Here is a 23649-nt window from a genome sequence, read left to right on the forward strand (position 1 = left end):
CCTGCCAGGTGGCTCATGGCCACCTCTTGCCCATTGGAGGCTCCTGGCCAGTCAGTCAAGAAGCCAGACATGTAGTGACCTTCCTAAAGGAGGTAACGGGTGTCTGCTTGGGCAGCAAACACTGAGGCACCTCGTGCCTCATTGTAAGGCCTGCAAAGCCTTGCTGTGCCAGGAGCAAGGCAGTATAGACAGGAATCACTTAGTGAGTAAAGAGATGTTATCAGTCTCTTGGCTCCCAGGATAGGGCAAATATCTTACAGTCACAGCTTTGTCCCTGTGGCTGCCAACTCAACTCTCGCTGCAGCCACATTTCAGCACAAGGGATCAATAGAAAAGCCACGCTGCATGTCTTCAGCTGACACAATACACCAAACACGTTCAGACACTGAAAACTGAGTCTGAGTGTTGAGATGAGGTTGGCAGACAGCTGTTGCAATTGCTGTTGCTGGTGTTAACCCTCCAACCATGCATCAGTCTTCAGACAACTCATTGCAACATTTCCAAGCTCCAGTTAACTACATATCTAAATATCACCTTGGGTGTGATAAGACTTTCCCTTCCAGTAAAGCTTGCAGATGTGTTGCATACATTAGTGAATTTAGGGACAAAAAGAACTTTTTGTGTTGATTTCAGAAGCATAGCCACTTTGAACTGTCAGGCACTTCAATCTGAAAGGCAGCAGACTTAGCAGTTCAATATGAAAGTCACTGACACATTTACCAGTTTTGAATTTAAACTGAATCAAAATCAGGAAGTCTAAAAAGGGTCTAAATTTGTGTTACTGAAAACAATCTTTATTTTGTAAGAGGAAAAATATTAGGGTTTTTTCCCACATCTTAGTGAATAGAGTATTTTATTGGAACTTGGACAAACTGCAGTTTTGAGGTCAGTTCTGGATATTCACGTTAAAGGCTAACAAAAGTCAAACCCTTCAAGAACCTTTCATCTATGGGCATGATCTAATATTCTTTGTGATTATTATAAGGATCTTATAATTCTTATACATACTTATTGATAGTGATGAGCAGCAGAAAACTTCCAGCAATAAAAAACATTAAAAAACAAAAGGTATACAGAGACACCAAAAAAATCATCTGAGTTCCTTGAATAGCCTATGCTGTACCACAGCCCACCACTGTAGAGCAGAAACATTGTTTCAACAGGTATTCACAGATAACTTCCTGTTTGCAATACATTTTAAAAAATGCAAACATGCTCTCAGGCTTTGTAATATGCTTTCTTATTATCCTGTCAGTAAAGAGCATTCTTGTAAGCAGTGGTTAGATCTTATACTTCATTTTTGGCTTCTCTTTCAACAATAGGAGGTTCATTTTCTAACTCTGGCAGGAGGGAGTTGGTTTTGCTGGCTGGCTGTTGTGTAAGCATCAAGTATACTGGAACTACACTAGCAGCAATAAACAGGAAGAAACCAGCTGGTAAAACACAATCATAGGCTGGCAGAAAATCAGTGACTATTTGTCACTCCTCCCAAAGAGGAGGAAAACAGTTGGTGGCAGATACTCAGTAAAATCAAGTATCCAGCAGAGAAATTAAATCTCCTTTTCTCCATGCCGGGATACTCAGAGTTTTACTTCAATGTGGACCACGGCTACTTGGAGGGTCTAGTCCGAGGGTTTAAAGCTGGGATCTTGACAAGTGCGGACTATGTCAACTTAGCGCAGTGCGAGACACTAGAAGGTAAGTCTGCTGGTTTGTTTTATTTAGGAAGAAACATGGTTGCTTAGACCTTTGAAAAAGGGAAGGTAAAAGCCTGAATTATTGAGAGCTTATCTGAAAAACCAGAGATGACCCTGATGTCCTTTGAAGAGCTGTTCTCGTATTTAATAGCTTTCCAGATAAATTACCCTAGGATTTCACAGACTGTGATTTGAAAGCAATCCAGATGATGAGGTTTTCCAGTCTACTGATAAGGTTTGGAAATCTCATCCACAGAGTTCCTATGGAAATTGGTAACCTTCCACAGATTTTAACCACGCTATAAAATTGTTCAAGCATAGAAGTTTCATATCATTCAGCTGGATAAAATAGTTCCCAAAAATCTTACTAAAAGCTTACCATTTGGCTACGAGTTTTTCTAGAAAAGTTATAATTTTAGTACTTTATTACTTCACAAGTTTTAGGGCAGTGAGGGACAGCCTACTTACCAGGAAAAGAAAACCTGGTAACAAAGATAAAACTGAACTATTCTCAGGCTTTAAGAAAAAAAAAAAAAAAAAGCTTATTTCAAGGTGACTTTGCTACCGTAATAAAGAGAACACACACTAGTTTCCAAAACAGCCTTGTGTGGCCAAGACTGGTCACAGCCTGGTGAGGACAGACTTGTACAAAGAATCATATGACAAACCTTTAGTCACTTGGCAGGAAAAAAAATGACACAGAAAAAAAAATCACTTTTCTACAGAAACATAAAGTTTCTTTCCCTGACTCCAAAATGAAAGCTATAATTGCACACTGAAATAATTTCTTTACCATGAAGTTTATCAGATTAATTTGAAAAAGGAACAAGGAAAAATAATAAGTTCACTCTGGTTTAAGCACTGATTGCTTTGTGTATGCAGTAACGGATTTTGGGAAATGAGAAGTTCAGAACCTGATGATTCCCATATACAACAGAGTTTGGAGGCTGCCTAAACTATTAATGTAATCACAACATAAGCCTGGGGAGGTTGCTTGCCATTCATCTGGCAGATTAAAACAACTGCATTTAAATAGATACATGTAGGTATTTAGCTGTCAGCAGGATAAAGTTCCTTTCATAGTTACAGATTGTCAATACAGCCAATGAGATCTAGATACTTCAACCGACCAAGTGCCTGTACCTACTTCAGCTGATAAGCTGGAGAGTCATGTCAGCTCTCCATTTCATACAATGGCAGTTTAGACACATAAACACATGTAGACACTTACTTTGAGAACTGAAATTTATTGCTTATGTCAGCTAGACAAAATCAACAGCTTCTGAAGCCTATTTGTACCAGAAGTTTTGATCTATGAAATGTAAAGACTCTTGATATTGTATTTGATTGTTCGAGTCAGAAAGTCCTGCTCCATGAGTTCGCAGAATTCAGAAGAAGCTAATAGAGCTTCAAACATCTCTAAAAGATGCAAACGACAGAAAGATGGAATTATTAAACCTTGCTCTTATACCATTTGTTTGTGCAGAGAAGCTCAATAAATTATGTCATCAAAACCTCCATGAAGAAAAAAACCCTGATAAAATCCTTGTTACTTCTAAATAAGATGAAAATGTACAGGTTTAAATACTTTCTAAACACAACAGAAAAAAAGAAATTTTCCCTCATTCTTCCCAGAAGACTGCTTGCTCAGGCTAAGTTAAGAATAGTTAAGAAAAACTATCTAAATTTTATGTCATGCTGTGAGGAAGTTATTTACAACCAGGAAGTAGTTTTTAAACATTTCTGAGATATATAAACCTTCAACATTATTAAGAGCTGCAACAGATGGACAGTTCAAAATAGAAAGATAAAATACTTTTATAAGTAAGATTTATGGTAGAAAGAATAATGACTTTTCTATATTTGGACCTTCTGCTTTCTAATGTTCATTCAATTTTAGAATGCAAATTATTTCAGCAACAGAAGCAGCAGCCTTCATCAATCCACCTACACGCACACCTCTACTACCCACAATCACTTTCCTTTTTCTCTATTCATCTGCATCCGTTTCTCCATTGTAACACTTTCTACCTCTTTTACACAGCTACCAGATTACTAACAGTTGTCTACCAAATGTATTATTTATAATGAAAATATGAGAAGTACTGGATTTGCACACAAGACTAAAGACACCTCTCTAAACATACGGGATGCTGTAACACTGAATTTGTACTATGAGCATACAGTTCACCAAAAGCAACAGACCCTTACCTTTAAAGTAAAAAATCATAGAATCATAGAATAGTTAGGGTTGGAAAGGGCCTCAAGATCAACTAGTTCCAACCCCCCTGCCATGGGCAGGGACACCTCACACTAAAACATGTCACCCAAGGCTCTGTCCAACCTGGCCTTGAACACGGCCAGGGATGGAGCATTCACAGCTTCCTTGAGCTACCTATTCCAGTGCCTCACCACCCTAACAGTAAAGAACTTCTTCCTTATATTCAATCTAAACTTCCCCTGTTTAAGTTCTAACTCATTACTCCTTGTCCTGTCACTACAGTCCCTGACGAAGAGTCCCTCCCCAGCATCCCTATAGGCCCCCTTCAGGTACTTGAAGGCTGCTATGAGGTCTCCACGCAGCCTTCTCTTCTCCAGGCTCAACAGCCCCAACTTCCTCAGCCTGTCTTCATATGGGAGGTGCTCCAGTCCCCTGATCATCCTCGTGGCCCTCCTCTGGACTTGTTCCAACAGTTCCATGTCCTTTTTATGTTGAGGACAGCAGACCTGTACACAATACTCCAGGTGAGGTCTCACAAGAGCAGAGTAGAGGGGCAGGATCACCTCTTTCGACCTGCTGATGCAGCCCAGGATACGGTTGGCGTTCTGGGCTGCAAGCGCACACTAAAGCTGGCTCATGTTCATTTTCTCATCGACCAACACCCTCAAGTCCTTCTCTGCAGGCCTGCTCTGAATCTCTTCTTTGCCCAACCTGTGGCTGTGCCTGGGATTGGTCCGACCCAGGTGTAGGACCTTGCCCTTGTCATGGTTGAACTTCATAAGGTTGGCATCAGCCCACCTCACAAGCATGTCGAGGTCCCTCTGGATGGCATCCCTTCCCTCCAGCATATCAACCGGACCACACAGCTTGGTGTCATCGGGAAACTTGCTGAGTGCGCACTCAATCCCACTGTCCATGTCAGTGATGAAGATGTTAAACAAGACCGGTCCCAATACCGATCCCTGAGGGACACCACTCGTTACTGGTCTCCAGCCGGACATTGAGCCATTGACCACAACTCTTTGTATGTGGCCATCCAGCCAGTTCCAGTTCTTTATCCACCGATTGGTCCACCTATCAAATTGATGTCTCTCCAATTTAGAGACAAGGATGTTGTGTGGGACAGTGTTGAATGCTTTGCACAAGTCCAGGTAGATGACATCAACTGCCCTACCCCTGTCCATCAGTTCCATAGCCCCATCATAGAAGGCCACCAAATTGGTCAGGCAGGATTTCCCCTTAGTGAAGCCATGCTGGCTGTCACCAAGCACCTTGTTGTTTTTCATGTGCCTTAGCATGCCGTCCAGGAGAATGTGCTCCAAGATTTTGCCAGGCACAGAGGTGAGACTGACTGGTCTGTAGTTCCCTGGAGCTTTATGCATAGAAGTGAAAGTTTCAGCATGCGTATTTGTACTCCAGTACTATTGTGCTTATCCAATAGTACCTTCAGTTCATGTCATGTACATTAAAAGGTAATAAATTTACCCCATTCTGCATTCTGTTACATAGCACCACACCACAAAAACTGACCTAAGTTAAAAATATTCTAAATATGCTAAAACAAACAAGCAGAAACAAATTGAAAACCACCCCATGTAACCCATAAATACAATCAAAAAGATCTTTTAATTTCAAAGTGGTTTTGATATCTCTTGAGGGGAAACCATGTCAGTACAGAAGAACCACAAGAAAACTGTAGGTTAGTGCTTTACATATGCTTGATCATCACAAAGTGTAACAGTGAGACAGAAAGAAAAAAGGAGGCTGTGAATTGACTTAGGATACATTCACATCCTCTCAATTCAGGGCCACACAGAGAGAAGTCTTCAGGTTAATTCAGACATCCTTGTGGGCTTGTTTGAATTATTATAATTTCCATGGAATTACCCTGCTGCAATGCTGGCTTGAAACCTCTGCAACATGGCATGCTACTAGCTTGGCCCTACTCCCTTGGGGAATGGAATCCCCAGAGGAACCCTGATGACAGTCTTTGGAGTAGGATATGGGGTGTTAAATTCTTTTCTTGCCTCTTTGTGTGATGGAAAGGCTACTGCTCTCTAGAAGGGAAACTTGGTCACAGAAGGACAAGCAGCCCAGCTCTGCTTCCACATACACTGCTGAAGTAAGTTCACTTAACTCGACAGAGCCAGGACAGACCAGCACACAGTGGCTGAAAAACGTAACTGAAAACGTGGTAGTGGGCTATCAAAGTGAGGAGTCAGACAAGACACCATGTGCTTGGTGCCAAGAGACAAGGTTCACGCTTTGTTTAGGTTCTTTCTATACTCCTTTCTGATCAGCATCATGTTAAATTAGGCTCACTTTGTGCATTAATTCCCTTTAGACAAACTGTTAGCTGTGTTTGGTCACTGTTCAATTGTGAGTAAAATCATGTGATTTTACTCAATGATGTGACATTATTTTAAAGTCATACATTTCCTACATATGATTTTCCTGCATATAATTGTAGGAGGAAATACACAGTGCAGATGGATGACAATAATACTGACAGCTGAAATACAGGAATTTTCTTTCCTAGTGATCTCGTGGACATGCTGAAAAGCCCAGAGTCTTGCGTAGGTCTCCAAGAGCCCCTGAGCAAAGGAGCAGCTAACATCACTAAAAAGTATTGGTGGACAGGAGTATCTGAAACCCATGTAATGCTCAGCCACCTACTTCTGGCAGGTCATCAGGGCACATTACTATTACAGGTGTCTGAGTGTGTTAAATCCCCAGGTCTTATTGTAAATACCAACAGCAAAACGGCAGACTATAATTTAAGACCAGCAGAGCAAGACTGAGCTGCAATGAGCTCTGTCATAGTGTGAACTCTGATTATGACATTCCTGACTGATATTATATGGTATTGGAGCTTGTGGACAACTATTTTCTTTTGTTGTTCTGGCCAAGGCCAGGAGATAGAGTTTAATTATGTTTCTTTCATACAGTATGCATGCTGGTGTTTCTTAAATCAGTTAGAAGAAATACTTTTATAAAGCAGGCTGTGGAACTGACAGGGTCCTAAACTGAATGATCCCAGCACAGTATTTCCTCCTTAGCTTTCGAGAGTCAGGCAAAGCTAATTCATGTTACAGCCAATATTTTTCATGCCTTACATTAGGGCATGGTTTCTGAAGCCACTCAGTCAACCAAAGAACTAAGGAAGGTAACACAGTCTTGTCAAACTACTCTCAGTCAGCAGTTTTGGTTTCTGTTCATCCCATGATGATGTTAAACACACTTTGGAATGGTCAATGCTTGGGACTGATATTTGGGTTTTGCAGTCTGCTTTAGGTACCTGAAAACCTCTGTGTTTACAGAATATGACTCAAGGTAGACATCAGTGGCTAGTCTGAAAAGGAATTGAGGAAAGCTGGAATTCAGCTCTCTGCATGCACTGATGCAGTATTATTTGATCCCACCATATGCCAAGTATTTTTAATTTCTTTGCAATAAAAAGACAGTAAAAATAATCAGTTTTCGCAGTAAGTATAGCTGTCATATAAAATATTAGTGATTTTTAAAAAAGATGGTTTTACAAACTTAGGCTCATTTCGGGGCATAATTCTACATTTTTATTTATCTCAGTCTCTCTTACCTTTCTTTCTTTCTTTCTTTCCTAAATTGTGTACTTTTACCTTTTTACCTTTTTTTTTAATAAGTTCAGTCTATTTCCACAAGTTCTACAGAAATGCTAACAAATCCTGAGTGCTAGCTGAGTAAGGCTATCATATCCAAGAATTTGTTGATATGATTTGATATGGATTTGATGGATGGAGCATTTTGTAGATAAGGTATTGGCTGGATGGTCACCAGTGGGTAGTGGACAATGGCTCTGAGAGACAGGATGCCTTCCAGGGGGACCTGGACAGGCTCAAAAAGTGGTTCCTGTGAACCTCATGAGGTTCAATAAGGCCAAGTGCAAGAACTTTGGGGTACTGGTGGATGAAAAGCTGGACATAAGCTGACAGTGTGCACTTGCAGCCCAGAAAGCCAACCGTATCCTGGGCTGTGCCAAAAAGACCATGGTCAGTGGGTAAAGGGAAGTGATTACTATTACCCTGCTCTGATAAGACCCCACCTAGAGTACTGTATCCATCTCTGGAGTCCTCAGTATAGGAAAAATATGGACCTGTTGTTAGTGGGTCCAGAGGAAGACCATGAAAATGGTCAGGTATGGAACACTTCTCCTATGACGTGGCTTGAGAGAGCTGGGGTTATTCAGCCTGGAATAGAGAAGGCTCCAGAAAGACCTTAATGTGGCCATTCAATACTTAAAGAGGACTTATAAGAATGATGTCTTATAAGAAAGTCTGTCCAATAGGAAAGGGGGTAATGGTTTTAAATTAAAAGAGGGGAGATTCAGGCTAGATAGAAAGACGATGTTTTTTATGAGAAGTCAAACACTGGAACAGGCTGCCTCCAGAGGTTGGAAACATTCAAGGTCATGTTGGACAGGGCTCTGAGCAATTTGATAGAGTTAAAGAGGTCTCTGCTCATTGCAAAGGTGGGTGGAATAGGTGACCTTAAAGGACCCTTCCAACCCAAACCAGTAGATGATTCTGTAACTAGCAAAGTGAGTTCAAGCGGCAACCAACCTGCACAGGAAACTCTGAAGGTTCTCTATCTCGGTAAGGCAGAGTAAGGCAGAAGTTTGAATTTGCAGTGTACTAGTTCTTTTGCTTTACGTCTCAGTGTTGGCAACCTTACTGCATGCTAAGAAAGAATACACATGGGGAAATAGGAAAGAGTAGCTACAATACTGATAACTGCACACCTTGCTAACTGCATATTAATTTCCCTTATTTCAGTCAGTGGAAGTGTTGCTGTCTTTTTCCCTAAATATCCAGGTTTTACCTGGAAATCTAAATCTTATGAATGCCCAAACCATATAACATTATCCCAATCTATAATTTACAGTAGTTTTAATATAGCATTTGAACATAATTATGCAATATAGCAGGGGCTTTTCTAAAAATAAATGTTACACTGCTTTGAACCCTAAGAACCAATTCAAATTCTTACTTCTGCTTCATGGTGGAAAATGGCTAGAGGAGGAAATGTGTCAAATTAATTCTTTGATATTACAAAAGTGTCTTTCAACTTTGGTGCCCAAGCAACATATTTTCCTCTGTCACCAGGGTCAGAAGCTCAGACAGAATATGACACGATAAACCAAATATCTGGAGTAACTTCATAGGATCTGGTAGTTACAGCCATAAATCAAACAAAGCCAAATTAGAAATGCTGAGAGAGTGTAACTGCCGTTTCAAGTGCTTCAGTGCAGAAGCCATTTGGAGCCCAGGATCATGAGAAAATGAACATGAGCCAGCTTCAATGTGCACTTGCAGCCCAGAAAGCCAACCGTATCCTGGGCTGCATCAAAAGGAGCATGACCAGCAGGGTGAAGGACGTGATCCTGCCCCTGTACTCTGCTCTTGTGAGACCTCACCTGGAGTATTGTGTGCAGTGCTGGTGTCCTCAACATAAAAAGAACATGGAACTGTTGGAACAAGTCCAGAGGAGGGCCACGAGGATGATGAGGGGGCTGAAGCATCTCCCATATGAAGATATCCTGAGAAAGTTGGGGCTGCTCAGCCTGAAGAAGAGAAGTTTGCGTGGAGACCTCATAGCAGCCTTCCAGTACCTGAAGGGGGCCTATAGGGATGCTGGGGAGGGACTCTTCATTAGGGACTGTAGTGACAGGACAAGGGGTAACGGGTTAAAACTTAAACAGGGGAAGTTTAGATTGGATATAAGGAAGAAGTTCTTTCCTGTTAAGGTGGTGAGGCACTGAAATGGGTTGCCCAGGGAGGTTATGAGTGCTCCATCCATGGCAGCATTCAAGGCCAGGTTGGATGAAGCCTTGTGTGGGATGATTTAGTGTGAGGTGTCCCTGCCCATGGCAGGGGGGTTGGAACTAGATGATCTTAAAGTCCTTTCCAACCCTAACTATTCTATGATTCTATGATTAGAATCTGAGCCAGGCAAGATGTGTTCTCTCTTCTTCTTCAGGCAGCCTGACAATGTAAGCATGTAATTGCTGTTTAATATTTTCATCAATGACCTGGATGAGGGAACTGAGTGCACCCTCAGCAAGTTTGCTGATGACACAAAACTGGGAGGAGTGGCTGACACACCAGAGGACTGTGCTGCCATTCAGCGAGACCTGGACAGGCTGGAGAGTTGGGCGGGGAGAAACTTGATGAAATTTAACAAGGGCAAGTGTAGAGTCTTGCATCTGGGGAAGAACAACCCCATGTACCAGTACAGGTTGGGGGTTGACCTGCTGGAAAGTAGCGAAGGGGAAAGGGACCTGGGGGTCCTGGTGGATAGGAGGATGACCATGAGCCAGCAATGTACTCTTGTGGCCAAGAAGGCAAATGGCATCTTAGGGTGCATTAGAAAGGGAGTGGTTAGTAGGTCAAGAGAGGTTCTCCTCCCCCTCTACTCAGCCTTGGTGAGGCCGCATCTGGAATATTGCGTCCAGTTCTGGGCCCCTCTGTTCAAGAAGGACAGGGAATTGCTTGAAGGAGTCCAGCGCAGAGCCACAAAGATGATTAAGGGAGTGGAACATCTCCCTTATGAGGAGAGGCTGAGGGAGCTGGGTCTCTTTAGCTTGCAAAAGAGGAGACTGAGGGGTGACCTCATCAATGTTTACAAATATGTAAAGGGTAGGTGTCAGGATGATGGAGCTAGGCTTTTTTCAGTGATATCCAGTGATAGGACAAGGGGCAATGGGTGTAAACTGGAGCATAGGAAGTTCCACGTTAACATCAGGAAGAACTTCTTTACTGTAAGAGTGACAGAGCACTGGAACAGGTTGCCCAGGGGGGTTGTGGAGTCTCCTACACTGGAGATATTCAAGGCCCGCCTGGACAAGTTCCTGTGTGATGTACTGTAGGTTACCCTGCTCTTGCAGGGGGGTTGGACTAGATGATCTTTTGAGGTCCCTTCCAACCCTTGGGATTCTGTGATTCTGTAATATTAACTGAGATTTAAATGTTTCTATATTAAATGTATGCCCAAATCTTTTCAATAAACAGCCGCTTAATCTGAAAGTATAATGTTAGAAATTAACACTTAATTTTTTTTTTTGTAGGCAATAATAATGACAGTTTATTCTCATGGTCTTCCCTGAATCTAATTACAGATCTGAAGTTACACTTGCAGACTACAGACTATGGCAACTTTTTGGCTAACGAAACTGGCCCTCTCACTATTTCCACCATCGATGACAAACTGAAAGCGAAGCTACTTGCAGAATTTCATTACTTCAGAAACCACGCTTTTGAACCACTTGCCACATTTCTGAATTTTATTACGTAAGTAATATTACCACATAGCTCACCACACAGACTCAAAGACCACACAGTCATCAGTTAAAACAGTGTAAATGTATTGTACTGGAATTTCCATCAAGTTTCATAAATAGCAAAATGACTCTGATACTGCAATATTTACATACTTTATTTGCTAATATAAGTTCTGAAAAGATATACATACGAAGACCTGTTGTTATTGCAAATACTTATTTTAAAGAACACAAGCAGATTTTTTTCTGTGCTCAGTGGCAGGAGGAGTGGTAGAGATTGAGAAAAATGGTTTTAATTTTCAAACATCATTTAAGTCTGAGACCTTGCAAAACTTAAGTTTGTAGGGGTGACTCCTGCAAGATTAACAGTTTCATGATATACAGGGCAGTGGTTTAATTCCCAGGCAGGTGACAAGTTAAGACTTTTTAAAAAGGGGAAAGACGACACGTCATACACCTACCATACTTTTCATACCATCTTAACATTAAAAACAGCTGTGTCTTGCAAGATACTAAGATCCAAGTACCTCTTTTAAAGTAGAAGTGGTATTTGATGCCAGATGAATAGAAAGTTCTGGTCTCAATACAGTCATAAACAAATAAAACTTGTAACTGAATGGTTTAACCAACTTAAGGAAAAGGCATCTAATAAGTCTACCAGCATGGATTAGTGAAATATCAGCTGGATATTTTACCTCAATGATGCTCACTCCCCTTATCTTTTCAATATATTATAACAAGAACACTAGACTGGTCAGTCTGCTTTCAAGGAGGTTTTATATCATAGCAGCAAAATAAAGTACCATTATTCTTTTTCATTTTGTTTTTTCTTTTTTTGGTGTCAAGTGTAGCTGACCACTTTAAGGCTCATATATCAACAGGATCTTAGAGACTGTCCTCAGAGAGCTGTGACCAGTAGGCATACAATGTTTACAATTTGCTTCAGGGAAATTAAATGGAAATAGGAAAATTATGGCAGCTCTTTTCTCACACTGACTGACATGCACGTGTACACGTATAGGCACAAACTCTGCACACTGTTGCTTTTTGAATAATGGAGACACTAGTTTAAGATATTTAACACAATTATTAAATCACTGATCTGCACTTCACCAGATCCTTAAGCACCCTCACAGGTTTTGTGTGAGATCATATTAATTCCTATGTCTCTAGCTGCGCTCAGAATCAACAACACAAACTGAAGACTGGCATCCTTGTTCTAAGCATCCAAGGGAATAGCTTTCCCATTTCCAAGTCACTGACAAATTTGTCATTGGTCTCTCCTACTGTAAAACTAGTAAGAAGCTGCTAGAAAACTTAGCAATAAAGAAGAAATCTGTGAGAATCTGTTCTTAGTTTCCTCATGGGAGGCTGTTTATTGCTGAGTGAGAAGAAAGCCCCAAGACTGGTCACCCTGCATGAACTCAGCAGTTTTAGTGCTGAGATTCTCCCGCATTTCTCTGTCCAGATGGCCTATAGGAAATAACAAAATCCCAAACTTGAGAAGCTGCTAGCTCAGGTGATTTGCACTTTGATACATAGTGAACGTACAAACCTGCGAGTACTGTGCTTGTTTCTAACTTCAGTATTTTTGCTACTTTTCAAAACTCTTGGTTTTGTATTTTTTCAAAAGGAAATTAATTTTAAAGATACATTTCCTTTTTCTTTCAAATGCAGATACAGCTATATGATTGACAACATAATCCTTTTAATAACTGGCACATTACATCAGCGGCCTATAGCTGAACTGGTTCCCAAGTGTCATCCACTGGGGAGCTTTGAGCAAATGGAAGCAGTCAGCATTGCCTCAAACCCCACTGAGCTGTTCAACGCAATTTTGGTTGACACACCATTAGGTGAGAGCACTAAATTATTTCTTACTTGCTTCTTGAAACTAACCATCCTATATTCTTAATGACATCTCAGATGAAGTAACATTTTCCACTGGATATGCTGTGTCTCAGTAACCCAGAACACAAAGTATGGATCAAGCAGTTCTAAGGTGGCATTCAAGACATTTTCTAGTAACATTTATTAACAGGTATCAACCTTGGGTAGCAGACACAAGGAAGTGCAATGAATATATTTTATAGCCAAAGCAGCCACCGATTTAGAGCATGTAGATTTTTATTTCAACACCTGCATTTATAAGTCAAAAATAGTGGACAGTTACTAATAAATCTTAGACGTTGGGCATGATTCAAACACAAAGAAAATCACTACTTTGAAGAACTAAATCTAAAAGCAAAACAAAGTCAATGTTGGGAATGTTCATTCTGAAACTGGGATGAAACTCTGTTCAGTGTGGTGCAGCACCCAACACAATCTAAAATTAACAAGCTGTGTGGCAGTGCTGGGAAAGGTACCAAGAATAAGATGGAACTGGATAGATTTAACATGTATGAAACCACTGTGGCCCTCACCTTGAGTACTTTTGGGTTCTGCTTTCTCAGGAAGGCATGGCAGGTTGGCCCCACAATGTGGGGACAAAATGGGGAAAAAGGAGCTTGTAGGTTGAGATCTCCTATAAAATACTATTGCAGACAAAACAGACTCCACTTGGGCAAAATTAACCTGATTTATTGTTGATTAATACATGTAGAATTAATTACTGATCCAGGCATTATGAAACAAACAGAAAAGAAAGAAACATTTACACACTTAGGGAAAACATCTTTCCTCCTTCCTTTGCCACACCTTCTCTAGGCTCCTCTCCTCTGCCACCTTGTTATCATTGCAGGTTACACGCCATCCCTTTGGAGAGGCAATGAGCGGCACAAGGAGCAGGGGGAGTTTACAGTCAGTACATGGCAGTTTCTCTCTGCCTCTCCTTCCTCCTTACACTTACCCTCTGTTCCAGCATGGGCCACGGGCTCTCCTTGGCTGCAGTTCCTGTCAGGAGTACCTGCTCCAGCACAGGTCCTCCACAGACAGCAGGGCCATGGAGCAACTCCTCCTTCTTCTTTGACCCTGGTGTTCCCTCTGCTGTTTCTTTTCTCTTTTTTTTTTTTAACCCCTCCTTTTTACATCCTGCATTTTCTTCCTTATGTAAGTCCTTAAGAGGCACCTCCCACTAGGCTGAGGGCTCAGCTGTGCCCTGTGGTGGGTCCACTGGAACTGTCTGGAACTGGGCACGTCCAGCACAGGACAGATCCCACCTCCTCGCAGAGGCTGCTCCGCAGGCTCCTACTGCCAGCACGTGGGCACCAACACCCCATACAGTGAAATCAGAGGAGGTACAGAGCAGGGCAGCTAAACAAATAAGCGGATAGCACTGCTGTGTGCAGACAGACTAAAAAGGCTGGGCCCAGTCTGGTGAGGACAAGGCTGGAAAGCGATACGAACGGTGTTTACAAAGTTCTGAGGGCAGTGATTTGACCACAGTTAGCTATGAACTGTTGCTTACCAAATCCTTAGAAGATGAAATCCCAGCAGAAAACTGGTTTTACAAAACACTCTTTACACAGCTGAAAGTAAATTTCCAGATTTTTTAATTAGATTTTTTCTCTAAACAAATTTGTAAAATCAGAGATTAGTATCAGATCTTTAAAAAGATGGGATGAATTCAAGCCAATATCTACAAAGATACAGTAAAGCGCACTGTCAAACCTACATCCTCTAATGTTGTTCATCCAAAACCTGGATGCTGGAACAGTAGGAAGGGAGAAGACCACAAATCACAGCCAGGCTCAGGTGCTCTAAATACCATCTTTCATTGCCACTGTTTGAGACAACACTCTGCCATGCAGCACTGGTCTGTTCCACTGGCACAACTTAGAAGCAGCAAGGGATTGTCATGCTTTTGTCAGTTACAAATACAGTATTTTTATGCAGTCCAACTGCACAAATGAACTTCATCATCTGTTTCCCTGTTCAAAAGCTTTCTCTCTAGCTAGTTCTGCAGAGGACCTGGAAGCATGGATGGTCAAGGTCAAGGCTTCTGCTCCTTACTGGTTACAACCTGTTTCCTTTCCTCCACTACAGACATGCCCAAAGAGGAAAAGGGAAAATGGGAAAGAGGACTCTCCTTAACAATTGCAGAATGGCTGCATGATTTAAGATAAAAATTATCTTTCATGTTCCTCACTAGAAAATCTCCCGATGCCCAGACCATACACTTCAGAGAAGATTAGGGCTTTCATTAGCATTTTCCATCTGATTTGCTCTGGAGATGTGGGCTCTGGCTGCCGCACTGATTGATTCCCCTCACAGCAGATTCTCATTAAAAAAAGGGGGGGGAGGGGGAGAATAGGAGGATAAGGGTAAAAACAAAAGGATTTCTCTTCCTCTCTGCTATATCAGTCTTATACAACAGAAACCTCAGATCCTTACTCACACTGGTAAATGACAGTAGACAAGAGATGCATATTATCAACATGTAGATTTATATTGCAATATAATAAACTCTGCTTTCAGCTGCTTTCTTTCAAGACTGCTTGTCTGAAAATGACCTGGATGAAATGAACATTGAAATAATGCGCAACAAACTGTACAAGGCAAGTTCTTGCAACATAACAATAATATCTGGGGCTTTTCAAAGTGTCTCAGAAGAGGAGATAAATATCATTAATCTCATTTTATGGATGCGGAAACAGAAGCATAGTGAGATAAGCAAACTGTCTAAGGTCACCTGGCTGATGACAAGCCCAAGAATCATATCCAGCTCTTGTCATTTCTATGCCACTGTTTGAAGTGTTTTCAAATTTTAGGTCTGCATCCAAATTCTAATTTAATACCTCATTAAAGAAAATGCTGTAGATGTCAGGCTAATATCCAGATCCATTTGTTTATGAATAACTCGGTTATCCACCAGAGAACTGTTAGCTCCTAAGTGAACCTAGACAGGCTTTTGGCTAACATTGATTTTTATTTGTAAAAGGCAGACGTGATTTAAAAAGGTCTGATTGCTTTGAGTCTTTTTTTTTTTTTTTTTTTTTTTTACCTAAGGGTTTTGTATAATATTCTTCCTTTTTAAATTATCTTTGGCACTGCTATGGAACACTGCTGTAAAAATATGTGTCTAACATGTACCATGCGTTTTCAATGTACTTTACAAATGTTAGCACACAGGTCAGTACTTGTAGGATGGTCTCTTTAAAGGCTACCCGTATTTCATTCTGCTGTTGGTTCATCCCAGCACATTCTCAAAATTATTTTGTTATCTTGCTTTCACAAGGGATAGCCCAGACTGCAGGAAGTATTCTTACAGTGATCTGACTGAACTAAGAGGAAAGAAAAAAATTCTTCTGTTTGTCTTACAAATGATATTTATAAATTCCCAAGCCAGTATTTGATTCTTAAATATTCTGCTACTTTCTCTCATTCAAAACAACATCAGTTATGCCCAAGTATTTGAATTCTCTTATGGTACTACTAAAATAGACATTCTTTTTCCATTCGATAATACAGATTTGATTCTTATATCCTGTGTGGATGACCATACATTTACACTTAATAATTTTTTTTTTCTTCTTACTCTTTTAAGTATCAGGGGGATCATTCTTCAAACACTTCTAAATTATTAATATAGCCTTTCTCCTCTGCTTCGTCTGTCAGTGTGATCAGTTATGTTTCAGCTCTATCAGATAGCCCTATACTGAACCTAATGCATAATCCCATGCAGCAGATTCCCCTTGAGATGTCCCTATTTAAAATTCACTTAATTGCACAGTTAGTGACAGCTTCTTTTAACGAGATTGTGTGAAGTTGTAGCAAATGCATTTTGGTAACATAAATGTTTGCTAAAACAGTATTTTGGGGGATGGGGAGGGGGATGGGGGGGTTACAGCATCTTTGAGATATTTAGGATCCTTCCTGACAGGTATTTTGAAATAGGTATGATGGCCAGAATCCTTAATAGACCAGAGCGCTCTGCAGATCAGTATTAAAGAAGCTTTCTCTGTTGTTTTGTCCTAATTCAGGGTTTAGGGTAGAGCAGTAGGGATTAGTTTGTGCATCCTCATAGTGCTGGCCCAATGGCTGTGGCTTATTCCCAAATCCCCTCCTCCACAGTATAAATGCATGGTTTCCTTCAGCCATCTGCTTATTATACAATGGAAGCTCAATGGTGCTTTAGTGTTCCTTCTTTAGAGAGCAAAGAAAACATATTTGTCCTCCAACAATTTCTGAAAAAAATTGAACCCATATTGTAGTAACAAGACCTCTGCATTTCAATATTTGAACTTTTAATCCAGTAAGTTAATTAAGCACATACTTGAATTTAAATTCATAGGTAGAATTATCAAATTTAATTGAAATATATAAAAATTAGGTTCATGACTATGTGCTGTGCTGGTTCAGGTCTTAAGTAGAATCTAAAATATTTCTCTTCTTCTTTCATGTATAGTCTTATCTTGAGGCATTTTATAAATTTTGTGAAAAACAAGGTGGTTCTACAGCAGAAATAATGAGACCTATTCTTGAGGTAAGAAAAATTCAGTCTTTGCTACATGAAAGTACTCCACAGTGCTTTGATTATGAGGTTACTTTGTTTTTCCTGTTCCTTCTGTTTCCATTTGCAATGTTATTGGTCAAATGTTTGATTCTCCTCTCAATAAAAACTGTTTTTCTAAGATGTAATGGAGATTTTAGTCTAGGATTACTTTTATTTCTTGACTAGAGGTGCAGCTATTCCATTACCAGAGAGGAATTGGCCTCAGTTAATATTTTTCTGTAACAGAGAGCAGAACAGAATAAAATTTTCACTAAACTCAAACTGTTGCCCCTTAGCATTTCTCTGTGTTATGCAGAAAAACTTAAAAAAAACCAAAAACCACACACACACAAAAAATTATTATTATTACACCTCCTAGCTCAAAACTGAATTTGAGATAGCTAAGGTCTGGCATTATTGTATATTTACTAATCAATAATCTTTCAGTGTCATGGCACTATTATGTATGTTTACTCTCCTATTAACAGTTGAAGTTATAGTTGAATGACCTTTGAAACTACTGTCATACAGAAAAGTCCAACATTCCATGTTTTATTTTTGTCTCTACTCAGGATAGTTTTCTTACTCCTATGACAAACAAAATTCCTAACATCCTCCTACCCAAACCATACCTTCAGCGCAGCGAATGATACAGTTGTATCTGTTACCGTAATAAAAGATGCAGAAATTCCAAAAAGTTCCTAAAACTGAGTTCTTAGCATTCATCTCTTTATTTCCACCCCGCCGCTCCCCCACCCCCCAATGGGGTTTAGCACATGTGGTTAGAGAGGCAGATCACACATTTGCCCCCAGGAGTCTTTTTTTTTTTTTTTTTTGGATAAGCAAAACTGAAGAAAATTCCCTGCACTCTGATGACATCACACTAAAAGTTTGCATTATAAGGGAGAGATCACACTCCTGGGAACTCTCTCCTGAAGGAAGAATGAGCCTAAATTATATCTGACGAAACCAGAGGATTGCAATTTCATTTTGTATTTAACCAGGTCATAATGTTTCAGTTGATATTCTAACAAAAATATTCTTAATCAAGTTAAACTGACCAGAAATTAAGAATTTTGAATATTCTTTTTTGAAAAAATTAAAATCAAGAGATTGGCTGTGGAGATAAAGACTTTCTTCCACAGTTAATTCAAGATTTTTCAGAAAGTTAATTTTTAGCTAGAAATTTATGATGAGAGTAGATTACTTACCGACTTTAGTTTAAGAATGTCGTAAACCAGTTTGGCCTATGATAAGCTTCTTTAAAATCCTTACCTAACATCAATCATCCAGGAAGATAAACTCTTTGAAAATTATTTCTTTTTCTATAACATTTTAATAGTGTGAATACTCAGACGCAGCAGATTGCTAATGGTTGTATTCACAAAAAGCCAAAGTTTAATTATTCAAAAGAATGCTCGCTATTTATTTTGTAATCTTATCTAAGACTACCAACCTGTCCCTGTAAGGATGAGGCTGAGGTATTTAGCTCCCAAATGCCTTGAGCACCAGTCACGATGCCAGCCTTCCACACTGAAAGTACTGATGATCTCTCTTGCACCATGGAAGAGTGGGGACCATGCACCATGTTGCATGTTTAACCCTGAATGCGCAAGAAACTGCAGAACCCCATGCTAATTCTCAAGTAGCCGACATGCTATTTCAGTTTCTTATATGGAAACTAGAGCCCTTAGGAAGTGGTCATCCTGTGACTCCACCTCTACCTCCAGCAATCAAACATCCCAAGTCACAAAGTAATTGCCTCATGGCCTTACTCACTATGGAGAACTTCATATGCCAATAATTTGATGAACTCATATATCTGTATGGATGGGACTGATCCTGCAAATTTTCTCAAACTGGGAGTCACCAGAATACGCCCGGAACCTGACAGCATTAGTTACAATTGCATTTGAGAATGCTTTTTCCCAACACATTACAAATCTAACAGCTAAATTCTACATTGCTTTAACAAGCTGAAAAAACCAAAGCATTTGTCTTTCTAAACAATTTCACTGGGGCTGATATGCCTGTTCATATTAATAAGGCAAGTGAAATTTGACCCTGTTATTCATTAGCTAGAAATCCTTTCAAGCATGCTTATTTTGTTCTCATTATTTCTCTGTTGTTTACTCATTTTCCTTACTCTGAAGTCAGTGCCAGAGGGCAGCTGGGTCCCCGTTACAGTGTGTTCCAGTACACAGTAGGATCTACGAATATGTGCTTAACTGCTGAAGTTGTAGAACCGTGTTGCAACTGCAGTCGTCTTATGCAACAGAAAGAGCACCTTTCTGCTTAAAATAGATCAGTATTTTACAGCATGAGAAATTTTGCAAGCTGCCTAAAATGTGGATATACTGTATATGCTTCCTTTGAAGATCCTTCTGCATAATCTCTAAATTAGCAAGGGCTCTGCTGTTCTTACAACATGAAAGTAGGTAATACAGAAATAAAACTGTAGTCAATTTGTCAATTTTGATTTCAAAAGAATAGATTTAAATCAGACAGAATTGAGTGAGATTATTTTTATTTACCATTACATTTTTAATTCATACTCTAACAGTGACAAATGAAATTTTGCCTTGTACAAAAGAACAACCTGAGATCTAGACATCAGAATGACTTTCAGTCTACTGCTGCAGGGAAAATACAGATACTAAAGGCATCTAAAGCTGGGGGAAGAAATACAGCCTCTGATTCTATGGGTTAAAAATTAACTTGTATTTGAAACACTTGAAAGCTTTAACTTGGCAAGTAAACAGCACCCTCCACAGTATTAAACTATCATTTTAAATATGTGCATTCAGAAACTTCTATTTTTTTTTTTTTCCCAGAATTTCCTTTCAGCCTTTACTCTCAACAGCACTTTGAGTTAACCCAGAACAGTACTACTGATTCTTGGTACTTTCCTGTATTATTTGTAAAGGTTTTATTTCATAACTTCAGAAAGGTGTGTGAGGAGATTTTCTGTTGTTAATGTCTGGGTAACTAAACTGGGAAATAAGGAAGTAGTAGAGATTATATTTTCAGTGAACAGGATAAAAGCTGTGCTTGCAAAACACTGTTCGGTTTTCTAGTTAAAATTGAACACTTATTTGCAAATAAGGATTTACAATTTTTAATATAAGTTATGTTTCTAACGTTTTGAAGTACACTTTTTTAAAAAAAGTTTCCATAGTTTAGCTTCCTGATTCCCCCTATATCCCACCTTAATTTAGAGCGATATCTCTAATAACACCTCTTTGTTCTTTGTTTTGCATATTAAGTTTGAGGCAGACAGACGTGCCTTTATCATCACCGTTAATTCCTTTGGCACTGAGCTGAGTAAAGATGACCGAGAGAAGCTGTATCCAACCTGTGGAAAACTGGATCCAGAAGGCTTACACCTGCTGGCTAATGCAGATGACTACGAGCAAGTGAAGTGTGTTGCAGATTACTATGCAGTATGTAATCTAATTTCTTAGAACAAAAAGCCAAAATACAAACACTTAACATCTTTGGACATCTGCAAAGTTGCAAAGTATTCACATAACTTAAAAGCATATTTGAGAGAGAAAAAAAACCACAATGAAGATAACAAAAATCCCATAAAGACATATATGGAATCAAAGGCCTTTGATACAAAGACATAAGATATACTATCACCTTAGTGTGATACAAAGTTCTTACAGTGATGTTTAAATAAGACCAAACCACATTCTAATAAACAAAATGTTTCCTACTTCATTAACCTTTCCCAAATTGAGTTTTACTTCACAGCTCCTACTTCCAAGATTTTGAAGCAAATGCGTAAGTCATTTTAAAGTGAGTTGACCAAACAATTCATGTCACAGATCAGTGCAAACCTGATTTATTGCTAGGGTACTGTAAAAAATGCTTTTCTGAAAAGTTTTCTCTAAATCAGTGATTGAATTAAAGAAGTAGATGAAGTTGTTAATATTGATGCAAGTAGCGCTGTTATTGAAGATTAATCAATATGCAACACTGAATTAACTGTGATACTCCGACTACCTATATTATTTAAGCTACCTCCATGTGAGTACACAAAACAAAATTATATCTGGTCTTCTCCTTTTCCCACAGAAGAAACAAAGCTAGAGGTGCACATTTGTTCCTGTGTATAAGCAGAATGTTAGAAGCATGTCACCACGTCAATGTGGTAACAGAGAAAGTCTATTAATGTGATGGTGGGATACATACATGAATTTGGGAACCATTGTACTAGACCTATACTGTACTACAACTTTATAGGAAAAACTAAACAAATGCACAGAAAAGCAAGTTACACAGAAATATAACACTTAAGAAATGAAAGTCAAATTTATCTGTGCAGAATATTCCAGGATGATGTATCAGACTAATGGATTTAGATACACTATTAACACATAAAGTAAATCCAGCTGGCTACTGGAAATAAAATGAGCAGCCATGTAAGGATCAGAGTTCAGGTTTTTGGCTCCATTTACAGCTCTGGCTCTGACAGATAGTATTTGTACAAGAAGTTCAGTGCTCTCTGTCCAAAGGAGTGAAAGGTCATGTGTCATTCTACAATAAGTCAAGTCTCTTTCAGTGCATCCAGTAAATTACTTTAACTTATAGGAAATGACGGCAAGAAATACAAGAACAAACATGATCTTTCTTTCTTTTGCTGACTATATGTTTTTAACTTTTGATTTATGTAGAACTGTAATCTGTGCATGAGTTCTTCTATACAGGAAGATTACATAATGTAGGTTAATTGCTAAAGTAATGTAAAGTATCTGTGCTGCACAGAATGTAAAAGTACCTCATTTCCACTGGGTGGTTGTTTATGCTTTTAGGAATACAAGGCTGTGTTTGAACGTGTAGGGAGTGGCACTGGAGAAAAGACACTGGAAGATGCATTTTTTGAACATGAGGTAAGAGCTTCTAACCTTATAATACCAAAATGAAAGCTATGTGGATTAACATTTAAAACAAGAATGAGGACCCAGGCTTTTGATTCTACTATATCACATCATTCACCTTTATATTCAAGAACTCAGTATTTCTATGGCTGTTAACAATTGGCTGAATCATAATAGAAGGATATACCTTTTTAAATAAAATAAATCCCAGGGCTTTCTTCTGAAGACTAGTTATTGAACTGTCAACCCAGATGGACTATCCAAAAGCCATCTTGCATAAACTGATTAACAAAATTTCTTTTGGAGAGTCTACTGAAACAGGTATTTCACTACTGTCTTCTTACTTGCCGATAATGTTGCTGTAGTCTATTACCAAAATTAATCCACAGATGACATTTCAGTTATATTTATATTTAAGACACTCCTAAATCTAATCATGGTTTCAAAGCTACATAGAAATCCTGATCATAAAAGCTACCATAGAAAAATCACATTTGCCTTCTTTAATATTTATCATAACACTTGTTTCAACTTTTCCACAGGTAAAGCTGAATGTGCTTGCATTCAACAACCAGTTTCATTTTGGAGTATTTTATGCCTACGTAAAGTTAAAGGAACAAGAATGTAGGAATATTGTGTGGATTGCTGAATGTATTTCTCAGAGGCACAGAACCAAAATTAACAACTACATTCCAATTTTCTAAATTTGAGAACTGATAATCCTACAACGCTTGAGAACATGCATTATTTCACAGAGAAGAAGAAAAATCTTATTTCAGAAGTTAACTGTTAGCAGATGTTTTAAATTATATTAATGATCATCCTTCATAGTTTTTGCCAGTAGATTTGTTTCCCACTGTCCCCATTTTAATTTAACTGATCAATAAAAGCTTCCTGTAAGGTCTTACATATATATTGTTTCTATTTTGTGGAAGTAAGCTTTACATCAATGATGTCTGAAAAGCTTTTAATGGCTTAATTCTGAATTAACTGTTTTCTCAAAGGGCCAGCTAAACCACTAATTCTATCATACACTTAGGGCCTTCGTGGCATACAAGACTGTACAACAAACTTAAAACACGAATAGGAGAGAAACT

The 23649-nt window shown here is 39.2% G+C and overlaps 1 protein-coding gene across 1 annotated transcript; it reads left to right on the forward strand.

The window, feature by feature from the left end:
- Positions 1–1458: 1458 nt before the first annotated feature.
- ATP6V0D2 (ATPase H+ transporting V0 subunit d2) lies at positions 1459–23463 on the forward strand. Its single transcript, XM_065668528.1, has 8 exons — positions 1459–1698; positions 11072–11243; positions 12911–13089; positions 15650–15729; positions 17580–17657; positions 20933–21109; positions 22487–22564; positions 23095–23463. Exons 1-8 carry the CDS (start codon positions 1569–1571, stop codon positions 23254–23256), a joined length of 1056 nt encoding a protein of 351 aa, XP_065524600.1. The 5' UTR covers positions 1459–1568; the 3' UTR covers positions 23257–23463.
- The last annotated feature ends 186 nt before the right edge of the window (positions 23464–23649 follow it).

The sequence above is a fragment of the Lathamus discolor genome, chromosome 2 (assembly GCF_037157495.1).
Source record: "Lathamus discolor isolate bLatDis1 chromosome 2, bLatDis1.hap1, whole genome shotgun sequence".
In the NCBI taxonomy this organism is placed as follows: domain Eukaryota; kingdom Metazoa; phylum Chordata; class Aves; order Psittaciformes; family Psittacidae; genus Lathamus; species Lathamus discolor.